This window comes from Leucopleurus acutus (genome assembly GCF_964270905.1).
Source record: "Leucopleurus acutus genome assembly, chromosome: 21".
NCBI lineage: Eukaryota > Metazoa > Chordata > Mammalia > Artiodactyla > Delphinidae > Leucopleurus > Leucopleurus acutus.
This window is the reverse complement of record NC_139163.1, coordinates 247279-262158: the sequence shown is the minus strand read 5'-3', so window position 1 is coordinate 262158 and position 14880 is coordinate 247279. Positions and strand designations below refer to the sequence as shown.

General features: G+C 40.6%; 1 protein-coding gene across 1 annotated transcript in view; it reads left to right on the top strand.

Moving 5' to 3' along the window:
* The window catches only part of TENM3 (teneurin transmembrane protein 3), a 317283-nt gene that overhangs the window by 210828 nt on the left and 91575 nt on the right, over positions 1-14880 (top strand). The window contains exon 10 of the mRNA XM_082863864.1: positions 4152-4337. Coding sequence (XP_082719990.1) covers positions 4152-4337 — 186 coding nt within the window. The remainder of the gene's footprint in view (positions 1-4151; positions 4338-14880) is intronic.

The window sequence follows — 14880 nt, the reverse complement described above, 5'->3', positions numbered from 1 at the left end:
TGTGTGATGTTGGACAAGTTATGTAACTTCTGTGCCTCCGTGTATCTGTAAAATGGGAATACTAATAGTGCCACCTTATATACAATTGTTGTAAGGGGTAAATGACTTAGTATGTGAAAAGCACTTATGATAGGGCTTTATGCGTAGTAAGTACTCCGTAAGTGTTAGCCATTAAGAAGGACTGGTGGTGGCATTGGTAATAGTTATGGTGGTCGAATTCCGAAAGCTAATTGTAGGTCATCATACTTAATTCCTCATCAATTCAGAGGCACTTCCACATAAAAGTATTGATTGGATATAGTTCCCCAAATGTGAAATTTATGAAATGAAAATAATATAATCTATTAACGTAATGGCATAAGCCTAAATGAAATCTTGCTAGTAGCTAATTAACATGCTTATTTTAAGGGAGGAAAAAAAGACTCATAGTTTTTACAAATCACTCTTTCTTGGCATTTTGAGGAACTTGGGTAACAGGTTTGCTGCCCTATGCGTCAATATCGGCATGAAAGATTCATGGGCCACTCTTCACCTATTATACGTTGAATCTCGGAAGCCCAAACTAAAGAAAGTCTTATATAGGCTAATTTGTGGTATTGATGGAAAACTTCTGCCGACCCCATGAGTAGATATCCTAGTTGGAGAAACAGTTTATGAGTTTTCTTCCTGCTCCCCCCCTCACGTTTCTTTTTCCTCCTTTCTTTTCTTCCCCTCTCTCGTCCCCTCTCCTCCCTTCCCCTTTTCTCTTTCTTCCGCCCCTCCTTTTCCTCTGCTTCCCTCATCTGTGGCCATACATTGTTGGAGGCAACCAGGGTTTACAGTTGCTTATTATTGCTTCACAGAAATGTGAGTTGATTCAGAGAGCTTGGAAAACCAGAGACTGTGGTTAGAAAATGCGAGTGCGTGACCGTTAGAGTTGGCAAGCAGTATAGGATACATAAGTAAAAACCCACATTGGGGCCAGCACTATAGAGGGCCTTGAGTATCTCACTGAAGAGTTTTAAGAAATCATCACCAACCAAGGTTTATCAAGCATGGGCACATGGCATTGTTTCAAATAACACATGGGGACTTCCCTGGTGGCACAGTGGTTAAGAATCCGCCTGCCAATGCAGGGGACACGGGTTCGAGCCCTGGTCCAGGAAGATCCCACATGCCGTGGAGCAACTAAGCCCGTGCACCACAACTACTCAGCCTGTGCTCTAGAGCCCGCGAGCCACAACTACTGAGCCTGCGTGCCACAACTACTGAAGCCCATGCGCCTAGAGCCTGTGCTCCGCAACAAGAGAAGCCACCGCGATGAGAAGCCCGCGCACCCCAACGAAGAGTAGCCCCTGCTCGCTGGAACTAGAGAAAGCCCACGCGTAGCAACGAACGCAGCCAAAAATAAGTAAATAAATTACACATTAACTCATTTTGTCCTCCACTTAAAAAATATAATTACAACAGCAAAATAGGCATTTAGCTCTTTCTTTTGAGTTTTTATTTACATTTCCAGCTTCTATATTAAAGATGTAAAACTCCAATTAAAGTTTATAGATATTACTTGTATACAGTTACTTGATTCGGGCCTCTTACGCCTCCATCAGTGAAACAGGCATAATAATACTAGCTATAAAACAATACTTGTTTGAAATATTGTCATTCTAGTTTGTTTCCCACAGTTATCCAAGTAGGCAAGGAATAATGAAATAGCCCCTTTTTTGTGTTCTGTATAAAGTTACTTAATACATTACCAGAATTATTTTATAAACGATGGTTTGTAATTGATATTAAATAGCTCAAAAGTTAATTTGGTCTTCTTCATAAAATGGTATTGCTATAAATAGCAAAGAAAAAGGATATAAATGTTAATTAAAAGATTAAATTGGTTGCCAAAATTACATATCACTTTTACATATTTAGACTGATTTTTTTCATACTGATGTAATTATTTTGCTAGCTGAAAATCTAATTTTACCTGTATACAAAATGACCACTTAGACATAATGAGTGAAGGTCTTCATCCTATTCATCTTTAAATCCCTAATGCAAAATACACACTTAACACGTGTTAAACTCTCAATATAGAGAGTTGAATGATGAACACAGTATGCTTCTTTGGGAGAAAGTAATTAAGCACAGGAAAAAACTTCATTAAACTTTGCTATTTGCTGCCAAAAGACAGAAAACTTACTTAGAATTATTAGTAAAGATCTCAAATACGCATATAGTCATCCTGTGAAAACATCTGGGTTCACCTGCCTCCAATCTGTCTGCACATTCTCATTGAAAGTTTACAAAAACACCGTTGTTAATTTCCATTTGTGACTTAAAAGTTTCCTTGCAGTAGAATTTGGAATTTCTAACCTATTGAATCCTAAAGCAAAACACTTTACCAGCTGCCTCTTTTGTTGTTGTGGAAATGACCTTCAGAGATCTAAATTCAATAGGAGAGTAGATTTTACACGTGAAGAAACATTTGGTTAAGCTGCTGAAAGAGAAGAAATGAATTATTTCCATCAGAAAGTTTATAGGTTTGAAAGCAACAGAGGTTTCCTCTCTCTTCAGCAGCAGTTTGTCCATTAATTAGCCCTTCAATTCCACTTCAATTAAATTAACTCTAATTAATAAGTTCATTACAAAGATTGACGCACCTTGCTCAAAGCGAGTGTGCTAATCGCTGCTAAACACCTTCACCCTAATGAAAAATTGATTCGATTGAATAAAAAAGGGAACCTCAGAAAGAAACCTCGCTCTTCTGAGCTGAGGTGACGTTCTGTTCCTCTGAAGTTAATCAAACCATCTTGGATCTTTTAATCAAAAATTTAATTCAAAGGAGATAGAAAATGTGGCATGAAAAAAACCACATACCACTCTCCTCCAGTTCATGGTCCTGGCTCTTGTTTACAACTCTCACTGAGCCTGGATGTGGTGTCTAAAAGACTTCAGCCCTGTGAATTCCAGTGTCTGAGAAACGTTTTATTTGGCCAATGAATGGGGACATGTGATCATGTGACTACATAAACAGTGATTATTTCTTAATTTTAAAATTCAGCTGTAGTCGTTTTCTGTCTGTCAGAAACGATCTCAGGTTTTTACTGTTGAAAGAAAACCAAAACTAAACAGTAGTCTTCCAATCTTAAGAAAAAAGCTCATTTTATTTAACTTTATATGTGAAGACTGAAAAATAAAATAACCCTCAAAGTTCTGTCTGTCTCTCTCAATTGGTTCTAGTCAAATAAAGCTTCTAAGAAAGTTTTTTAAGAAAAAAATTATTTCAGATGCCTGAATTCTATTTTAACAACCTAACCTGTTGTTACCGTTCTTAAAGTCCTTTGGTCACTTGTGCCCTTTTCAGTAATTCTAGTAATTGAAAATCCTTGCTTTGCAAATGCCAGAGCCGGCAGTTCTATATATTATTAAACCGGTTTTCTACTATGGTTTTGCTTAGCAACTTTTATCTGTCAACTGTACAAATATACTTAATAGGAAAAACAACAGCTTCTTTTATTTAACCAGCACGTCTCTGTGTCAGGAGCAAGCTAAAGTGCATACTAAAGTAGATTCTTTTTTTTTTTTTTACGCTTTTTTTTTATAAAAGATTCTTTTCAGTGGAAGTTTCTGAATATTTAAAAAAATTAAACCATAGGATTAAAAATAATCCCTTTTCAGTTTTTGCTCTATGGGTGAAACCTAACTCCTGTTAGATACCTGACATACACAGACACTTAAATATTTCGTAAATTTTATATCAATTTGATGTATGTGTGCCTGTGTTCCTGGCTGTCGAAAGATACTCCTGGAAACAGGTATGTGTGCGTACAGTTTCCTCTCCTTATGAATCATTTGTTCTGTTTTGTTAGTAGCGTGTGTGTGTGTAAGCACATATATAATACAGAAAATTGTTTATAACATAACTACCATGTGCATTTTACGCCCAATCGTGGCAGCATATAAAATGGAACAAAGAAAGCAAACTACGTCTGTCGCTCCTAGCCCTCGATGCTGCCATCTACTTAGTAGGTAAATGCTTTCGTACGTATGCTCAGCGACTTTGTTCTTCACCTTGTTGACGCGCGGAGTTTGAGACGAAGCGCTTCTCCCTCGCTCCCCGTCTCACTCGCCGCTGCTCTCCTCTCCTGCCCGGCTTCCTCTCTTTCTCCCCCCAGAGATCTGTTCCGCGGACTGCGGCTCGCACGGCGTCTGCATGGGGGGCGCCTGCCGCTGTGAAGAAGGCTGGACGGGCCCAGCGTGCAGTCAGAGAGCCTGCCACCCGCGCTGCGCCGAGCACGGCACCTGCAGGGACGGCAAGTGTGAATGCAGCCAGGGCTGGAACGGCGAGCACTGCACCATCGGTAGGCCGGCCGCGCCCCGCCCCGCCCCAGGGCGCCCCGCCCCGCCCCGCCCCGCGGGCCTGCGCCCCCCTCGGGAAAGCTGCTCCCCCCCACCCGTTAGCTTTTCCTGTCCTGCGTTCAGAAGGAGTGGCCGCTAGGGAAGGGTCTCAGGTCCCACCGGCAGCCCAGTTCTTTTTAGAGCCGCTGTCTCAAGTATCGAGTGGAAGAATGTTCTGTGCATGGTGCTGGGGGACGGCCGCCGAGACTGACCCGCATAAGGCTGATTTCGCCGTGTAACGGCAGTATTCTTTACTTGAAGAAAGAGATTCCCAGTATGTAGCTTTGGGGCTCCTGTAGATTGCAGAATCACACGTCTTAGCACCTGTCCATCTATTTGCGTCTCTGAAAGGAGGCTGGAGTCTTTATGACTTTATCCTGTGGCACCATGAGGAAGAAAGCAGAATAAAATACACCCATCTAGTTTTTCCACAAGTTTTATATGCTTAACACTTCTTAAAATACGGTGATGTTCTAGCACGTCTGTTGGTTAAATAAGACAAATAGGTGTTTAAGATCAAACTCTTAGTATATAAATGGTATTTCGCCTGGATACAGAAGCACCCGGAACATACATACTAGTTCCATATTTTCAAGGTCTTCAGTGCCTTTGCTTTCACCGTTTGAGTCACTGAAATGAAAACGTCTATTTAAAGAAAATACAACAAAAGTAAGTAATACAGTGCTACCTCACTTCAGTGAAAATGTACAATATTAATTAGAAATGGCACAGTCCTACAAAAATCTCATAATTTGAGGAATGGTTTTTCTCCACGTTTATGTCTGTAGGGTAAGATTGGACAGAGCTGTTGGTGGCGTCTTGACGCAGTGAAGGATTTCTTCTTCCAGGGCATCTCTAAGTTTAGGTACTTCACTTTAAAAAAAAACGCATTGCTTAGCCAAGACTTTTTTTCACAGGAAAATTGAAATCATTTACATTTTATAAGCTGTCACAAATGGCATCTCTGCAGAATTTCCAGGAAGGCTCTTTTCAAATCATCTGTTTCAGGGGTCCCACTATCACCCCCCCCCCCCACCCTCACCGACATGGGGTGATCCGCTGGAAGGGCCCTCTCGGCACAGTTGTGCTCAGGGCTATAGACGTTTCCAGAAAGGGGGAAGACTCATCAGGTGGTGTCTGCAGGAATCCATGTCCAGGTTTTCCAGGCTCCTCGTCTCCCACCAGGAGAGGTCACAAGAACCATGCCCCTTTCTCCAGCAGGGAAATGCAGCAACATATGTGCAGTGTTTCCACCCGTTTGAGGTTGAGAGTTAAAAGGGTTTTATTGGGGCCGCTCAGCGAGGTAGCCTGTGTCAGCCACAGCCATGAAAATTCCAGGCTCTCCAAAGAAGAGCAGATGTTTAGTGCTGCAGGTGTGCAAAATAACCTCATCAGTGTAGGGAACATCCACCTTTCCAGATGCTGGCCAAGGGCCAGCCCTGCAGACGTCTGAAGATCAGGCCTTTATGTTAACTCTTACCTGCGAATCATACCTACGGTGTCACCTGTTGAAGGTGAGCTACTGCCAGCAACTGGGGAGCTTGTAGTCCTACTGAGGTAAACTGCAAAGTGCTCATCCCCAGCAGCTGGCCCGGATGTGGCTTCCCCTCCTCCGCTCTTTAAGGGAGGCTCCGCAGGGCAGTGACTGCCTGTTGTTCACGTGAGCCGCACTTGGGAGCTGCTACGGTAAGGCGGAAAATGGTTGACAGTCACGATTTGCGTATTTTCTGCAGACATGCAGAGGGCAATGTAATATCCCTGTGACCAAACAGCATCATGCTGCAATCCCAGAGTGCACGCACACGAGAGGCGGGGCAGGAACAACATACCTCTAAACATACACCATCGTTGTTCATGACCCCAGCACCCCCTCATCCTAAGTGAACTGATTCTAGCTAGAGGGAAAATGTTATATATTTGACTATTTGTAGCCTGGGAAGTACAACCCACACTTGTATATATAGCTTGGAAAACGAGGAGGTGTACTGTAAAGTTATCCACGAGCAAATTTAACTTGCCAACCAGCAGTCACCAAACAAATCATTCTCTGGGTGTCCTCATTGGCCTTGGTCATATCACATGGTTAATTTCCCATGGAGGAGCTGTTCTTGAACAACTTTCCAGTTGTCTAGGAACAAACGGGATGTTTGCTAGGCGCAGGTCCTGTTGTTATAATTTAACGTGTCTTGCTGTGGTTGTTAATAATTCCGTTTTCTATTGTTTCGTTTTATTTTGTTGCTTTTATACTCTGTATGAGTAACAGCGTGGAAGTAAAGGACCTGTGTCATTTAAAAATAAATCTTTGAAGTGAACCCTTTAAGAGATGTAGAGAACCTTTAAATCATTGTTTTGCTCTTTTGTACTCTCAGAAGTAGTTATTCCAAGTTTTTGCATACGAAGATCCAGTTGCCTTTCCCTGTCTACTTCCTACCTGTGTGCATGTCCACAGTGAAGTCTCAGGGGTCCTTTAAAAGGAGGCCTTTGTGAGCCACTGATTAAACAGCGCAGGAAACTACAGTATATTTTCTCCTTCAGGAGAGTTCCTGTTCTGTTCATTTCGTCTCAATTTCAACAGTTAGGCATCTGGCTGGAAGGAGCTTTCACTTTATGAAAGGACGCTCGTAAATCAGCAAGATTTTTTGTCCTTTCTGCATATTATGTGCTGTCTCATTGAATACAAACAGGGAGGTTAATTGGAAGAGAGAAGGAGGAGAAATTAAACAGTTAGAAGCAAACAAAAGTTCCCAATAGAAAGCAAAGAATATTCTTCATTAGTCATCTTACTGTCTTCATAAAGTTTTCATGCTTTCATAAAACCATAGGCATTTTGAGAGTAAAATAGTTTATGAGTTTAGAGTATTCACTGAGCACCCAGCTACCTGAAGGGATTCCATCCTGATATTTTTATGAGCGTGTTTGTACTTTCCTCTCCTTATGAATCATGTATTCAGCGAATTCGGCATATTCGTCCTCAGGTTTGTTGTCCCAAGTCCTTCTTTTTTCTTGAGTTAGACTTTGACTAGTGATGTATTGCAGATAAAAAAATGAAACAAAGGGAAATCCACTTGTAGCATTACTATGATTAAAATGAATATTTCTCCCTTCCTCCCCAAAACCCACTTAGGATTGTTGGACCCTTTCATTAATAAAGAGAAGTTACATGATTGAACCACATGAAATAAACACCAGCGATGATTACTGACATGGTTTAGTACTAACAGCGCCGGCATAGATGCTCAGGTAGCATAATGTCATCCTTTGTAAGCGAACATGCGTAATTGGCCAAATGACTATCATACTCATTCTCCGCTCTTTGTTCTTCATAAGATTGGAAAGACGTAAGAACATTTAGAGGATCCAGAAGCTAGTTTAAAAACATTAAATATAAGTAAGTGGTTTCTAAATAATAGTTGACATAATTAGAATGTTATTGTGGCATTTCTGTATGGAAAAGCTTCAACAGTTCTGTACTGTGAGACCTGTGGTGGTTCAAGGTCCGATCTCTGAACTGGGAGATACTTGGCCTGATTCAGTAAGCTCACCATTTGTAATGTATTTAACTGGAACCGGAATCTGTAAACACGTAAAGGCAACTCAGTTGGTTTGGCTCTCTCTTTTCTTCTTGCTTAGGAAGAGAGGGGCCAGTTATCTGATTGGCCTGTGCTTGGAATTAATGGGGCACAGAAGCAACATAAATATCACGCCAGCCTCTACTGAGCACATGTTTGGAGGCAGAATCCGTAAAAGTGCAACGCTAACTAAATATCCTGGGCAATGATAAATCCTAAGTACCAAATTTTGAGTAGTATTAACCTGTACCTTCTCCAGGAAATACTCTTTTTAGCAATTGCTGGAGAAAAGTTGCCCCTACAAGCATCTATTTGTATTGGAGAGCAGGGGAGGCCGTAGATGAGACTGTGACCCAAAGGGTGGGGAAGGGGGAGATTGGATAACAGCTGCTTGTTATCTACGCGGGGGTTGTTACAAAGGTGAGGAAGGCTCAGATCTCTGTGGATGGCGAATCTCCTTCTGGAGGCTGATCTGCATTTCCCATTGCCCCACAGACACAAATCGAGAAACTGGGCTTACATTGTTTAAAAGTTGCTTAGGTTGGAAACATATTTAAATGGTGGAACAAGATCCCAAAGGAATTTTCGAGTCTCCGTTCCAATAAGTATTAGCGCAATAGCATAATTATGTAGGTGTGAATTGGGAGGCGTTTTTTGTTTTTTTTTCCTTTCTGTTAGAGGAATGTTTTAGGAGAGGAGTGTTTTTTCACTTCTTTGCATCCGCAGAGTATCTCAGGTTTAAGAGTTTTTGGAGTTTGAATCTTTGCTACATCATTTACTTGGTGTATGACCCTGTGCGAATCATTTAACCTCTCTGAGTATGTTTTCTCATAGATAAATATTATGTACCTCAGAGTTGTTAGGATCAAATGAAATGCTAGAATGTAAATCACTTATTAAAGTGCCTAGCAGTGTTCACTAGAGTTTTTATTTTGTTGTTGAGTATAAGTGAGTCAAACTGTAACCCAGACAACGTTTTGGGTGCTGAAATTTTTTTTTTTTTTTTTAAACGGTAAAACAAAATGGCTATCCGAGGAATTTGCTTTAAGGAGTTAATGTAATTTCCATTTCATTGTTATAAAGTGTGACCTAGTCTCACACTGACTATGGCTTAACAAGAGGTTAATATGTTTGGGATGGCGGTTTTAAAACCACAGTGATGAAAGACAGGTGGAGTCTATTGTGATATTTTTCTTCTAGTTATGTCTCAAACACAGAGTCGTTTATTGAGCTACATTGATTTTCCTATACTTTCAGGTAATTCAAATGGAAATTTGGCCTAGGGGAAATCCTTATTCCTTTAAGCTACAAAAGACTGGCTGTTTGTTTTAATTCTAATTCTTTAGCACATTGGGAAACAAGATCATTAATAATCACGAAGACATGCTTTGTTTGTTCAGACAAAAGTTCCACGTATAGTACTCAGCACACCTCTAATAAAAACCACCACGGTTGCTCTGGGCTTAGGGGTGCTGGAGATGAGAAATTGAAAATGAAATACACACCGCTGGGGAAGGCATCAGTTAAACAGTATGGGCGTAAAGAAGAGATCAGAACGGTACCAGTGTGGATGTGGCTTAGACTTGGTGTTCTAATTCTTATCTCAGGATAATGGTGAAAGAATAGTATTTTAGTGGTTAAATTTAAAAAATAGGTGACATTTTTGAAAAAAACGCCCTCTCTGATAATATACTTCAGAGATTACAAGATCGATACTCGTGACTTTTGTCATGTTCTCAAATTGGGAATCATATTCATAATAATATAGAATATGGAGGTTCTAAAACTATCTTCTTCCATTTTAAACTTTATGATTCCCCTCTTAACAGGGGCTTACACCCACAAATGATGGCTGTAGGAGGCATTTGGCTTCTCACCTGTCGGCGTCGTGTACTGACAGCAGTTAAGAAAGGGGCCTCTGGTGCCACCTGTCTGGGTCGCTGATGGCGCGGTTGACATATTTACTGTGAAACTGGTGAAGCTTAAGCATCAGGGCCCCTCACTTGCACAGGCCCCTTCTAGGATCTTACAAGGCGACCATGGATTTCTATGGTCATATGTTGCAAATCATTTAGGACCTTTGTCTCTTTCCACTCCCAGCTCCTCTCCCTCACACTTTCCCTTGTGTAGGGTGGCATTGGAGTGGCTGTAGGCACTTTGAGGATTCAGCTAAGGAGAATTTCACCTGGGGATGCGTTTAGTTTCCATTTAATTGGATATATTTGTGAGGTGTGAAATCATTGCCATCTGTGATTGTTTCATGCTAGCCGTCAGGAGATGTTTCTGCCACCCACTGGCTCATCTAGTGAACATCAGAGTACAGGGTCAGAGATGATAGGAAGATATGAATTTGTACTACGGAGCCCCACACCAGAGGAAAATAGGTAGTGGAGCGGAAATAAGCCTTGAAACGTATGGAAACTGAAGCCCGTCTCTGGAAAATTCTTCCTGTCGTCAGATATGTTGTAAAATGCCCAATCCAAATGGGAGTTTTCTCTCGTCAGCAATATATTTGATGATGGAACTTATACAGTTATAAATGTGCCCTAATTTTCTCTTTTGATGATTATTTCTTTTTGAGGAATTTATCAGAATTCTTGTATCTTTAAGGCATGAACCTAGAGCAGTACTGCAAAATTGAGCTCATCAGTGTGTGAAGTCACATGCATCCCAGTGTACCACAGAATCATATGAACATACCAGGAAAAGCTTCAGGGCTTATGTGACATGAAATACTGATATTGATGAAGATGTTATCAAACTCATAATATTCTAGGATGCCATCACAACAAAGTGGCTAATGAATGTCACCAATTCACAGAGTTTTTTAAAAATTCATTAATTTTAATTTTTTGTTTATTTTTTTGCTTTAATTTTTTTAACATCTTTTCACAGAGTATTTAAGCCTAGTTTATTACACCATAAAGTCTTCCCAAATTTGGCAGTAATGCCCCAAATTTGCATAACATTACTAATAACAAATTTTGAAGCCAAATGAAACTTTCTAGATTATCAATAATGAAAACCATATTAAACAATCACATTGAAAACAGACTGAATTATCTGTCTAGTCTCTCTATACAAAATATTATAAAACCATTGTCTTATAAGGAGGCAAAGTAAATGTAGCCCAAAAATTACAGAAAAAAGTGTTTGTTAGAGACATGTCAGGCACTTAATAATAAAAAACGTTCTGCAGTTTTTTTCTGATGTTTGTGGTGTTTATCAGCTTAAAAACTATAATTTATTGTGATTTCTTGTCATTCTAAATAATGACTCAATTTGTACCTAATTTCATATTTATAATTTGGGGTTCTTTCTCTTACAGAGAGCCCCCCCAATTTGTATCATTTCAGACCCCACAGAAGCTGGATCTACCTGTGTTCCAAACTCTATTACTTGACAGCTGTGTGATTTGGGGAAAATCACTTAAACTCTTAGTGCCTCAGTTTGCCCATCTCCAAAGTGGGAATGAAAATAGTACCTACCTCCTAGAGTTGATGAGAGGGTTGATGACCTAAAACATGTAGAAGGGCACTTGGAACACTGTCTGGCACAAAGCAAACATAGGGATGCTACTTATTGTTACCGTTGCTAGAGTATTTGGACTGAAATTAATAAAAAAGTTTACTGTGGCTGGCTCTTCCCTACTGAGTCTTATCCTAATGCAGCGGAATTAGCCAGCAGGAAAACAGGAGTGCATGCTGGTTCCAAGAACAGCTTCTCCCCTCCACTTCCCGACACACTAAGTCCACACTACTGTGGACAGAGATGCCACGTGATCTGTCATACGGGGTGGAAGGTGGGTCATCAGAACGCAGTAGGCATAGAGTTGAGTGGGAGGAAATTCCCCTTAGCTGACTTGGTTGGCCATGAAAATCCAGACAGGCAAAAAATCCTCCCATGAAGTGTGCAAAAAAGGAGAACTTCTTAAGATCCTTCCTGCTCAGCAGTCCCAGTGATTGTAAGTAATTTCACGTGACCGAGAGGCTAGCGATTCCTAAGAGAACTATGGAAGACCCCCTTCAGAGCTCATTGAGAATCACTGATGTTCTGAAAACCAGGCTGATTTTTAGATGTCGATTTCTTCCTTTGAGATTACATTTGCATCCATTTGGGGCTTCTCGATATTATTTTTTTCATTTGAGCCTGATTTATTCAGTTAACAGTTTTATATACAGTGCTTTCTCCTCTGTAATCCCCTCAGAATTGGTTTTTTTTTTTTAACGAGGTCACTTAATCTCCTCTCTTCTGAAAATGCAAAACTAGTTTCTCTGGCCTTTCTGAATGATGGAGGCCCTATTTTGTTAGGTTGTCAGCCCTCTACAGAGTTGCAGGATTTTTTAAACTATCACAGATAGTGTTTATTTCACTAGTCAATGTCACCATGTTCCATTTAGTTTCATTTTTATGAAGAAGTGTTTGGATAATGAGAGCTGTGTCGGGACTTCCCTGGTGGTGCAGTGGTTAAAAATCCACCTGCCAATGCAGAGGACACGGGTTTGAGCCCTGGTCCAGGAACATCCCACAGGCCGTGGAACAACCAAGCCCATGCACCACAACTACTGAGCCTGAGCTCAGGCTGCGCTTGTGTTCGTTTGTTTTTCTTTACATGTACCAATTTCAGCATCAAAGGACATGAAGCCGGTGGGTTCCATTAGCTGCAGCCCAGCATTGCCAACAATGGCAGATCTGTACTTAAAGCGAAAGTAGTCATTTCATTCAGTGTTCAGTAACCTTTGAGAGAGAGAGGACTCAACCAACAAAAAACAAATCCACTGGCCTAAATTTGAAACTTTAGTAAGTTTGACTGTTTCCATCATATATTAAGCCATAATACAGTATGTCCAAGTGTTTTTGTTTTTTATAAATTATTTATTTATTTTTGGCCGTGTTGGGTCTTCATTGCTGTGTGCGGGCTTCTCATTGCAGTGGCTTGCTGTGGAGCACAGACTCGAGGCGTGCAGGCTTCAGTAGTTGTGACACATGGGCTCAGTAGTTGTGGCTCGCGGGCTCTAGAGCGCAGGCTCAGTAGTTGTGGCGCACGGGCTTAGTTGCTCCGCGGCATGTGGGATCTTCCCGGACCAGGGATCGAAACCGTGTCCCCCGCATTGGCAGGCGGATTCTTATCCACTGCGCCACTAGGGAACTCCCTGTCCAAGTTTTTGAATCACTCTGAATCTCTACTAACTTTGACAATCCATATCCTCTAAAGCTGCAGAGTGGTTATTAGTTTTGACTCGTCTTTCTGGGAGGTGCCTTGCAACCTTAACTTTGCAGCATCCCTTCATCCCTTAATTTGTGCCTGCACAAGTCCCATCGTGTCCCAAGAGCCTCATTAGAATTACATTCTCAAATCAAACAAATCCTGGGGAAAGTTTGAATTAGAATCTCCACATAACTTTTGCACCTTATTTACTGTGTGACCGTCAGTAAAATCCATAGTCCCCAGAGCTGTCCTGATAAATGTGTTTCATTGTGTTGACGATGTATTTCCCTAGGCGTCAGTTTCTTTACCCCTAAGAATGGGAGTAAATGTACCTAAACACCTTCAGCTATTGACATCAGGTTTTTGAGTGCCACTGTTGTCTGTCTGGTTCTTCATGCTGTGATTTATCCTTACTTAAAAGAGAGGCAGCAGCCTGAAGCCGAGACTCTGTTCTCACATGGCAGGAGTGCTACTGAGAGGTAAATTTCAGTGACAGTCGCATTGTTTTGGGAAATGTTACACGTGTTCTATACTTTAGAAAAGGGACATTTTTTAAGGACTTCCAGAAGTCAGTTCTGCATGTAGGTAATTGTTTCGTGGATGAGTATGTCTCGATTTAACCTAGATCTTTCCATTTAGGTGGTTTACACATAGCCTATGAGGATGAGAGTTTTGAGGTCTTTAGAAGAAATATGCTTGACGTACTTCACGGTCATGTGATAAAGGATCCTATCCTGTGGTGGTTATTTGTGAACAGATTTTCCCTCCAGTCTGCTTCCTGTGGTGTAACTTGGGTCCCAAGAGCTACTATAAATTAACCTTATTCCTACTCAGCTGACGGTGAGGCCTACTGGCTTTAGAGGCAATGTGTTCAGAAAAAAAAAAAAGAAAATGGAGGGTTAAGTCTACTGTCATTTTTCTCCAATGGGAGCAGTATAAGAAAATATTGATTATTTGTATTGTTTTATGATCATTTAGGTGTCATTGAAATATACCTGATTTCTTTAGGCTTGATAAATCCGATTCCTTCCTTTCTTACTATCTTGTGTTTATTTCCCACCATGAATTCAGTGGTTTTCTAGCTAGTTTTTTTAAGTCTCTCAAAATGTTACTGTGTAAGTGCTCTGTGTCTTAGGGAAACAATTTATAAATTATAATTATTATCCAAAAGAAATTTTTGAATCTGTTCCTTTGAATTAAAATGTTATATTCCATAGTTTAAAAAGTTTATGAAGAGATAGGATATCAGAATAAAAGCCAGTTATGTGTCAAATTTATATCGTATTGTTTTATTAAAAGCCTGCCATTGTATTCCTTTACTAATATACTAGAGTATCTTTTTCAATTTGGAACACCTCATTGATTTGCATCTTTTAAAAATCATCTAAGACCTTAATTTCCACCAAATCTAGTGTAGAGGGGGTTTGAAAGCTCAATTGACTGGTTATATTGTGTAATTTAACCAGAAATAAAGGCGAAAGATGCTCCTTTTAAATCTTGCCAAGTTCATCAGAACCCTTTTATTGAGCAGTTTAGGTCCAAGGCGTTTAGGAGTGAAACCAGGTGCAAAATAATATGTCATCAGCTATTTCACAGGATTAGTGAGGAAGAGAAGGACCACGACTAGGGCCAGATTATAAATGAACCACGTTCTTCCCCAAACTCAAGCCAGGTAACCGTAGCCCCAGCCAGCTGGTGAAGTGTTCATGTAGATTTTAAGGAATGTTC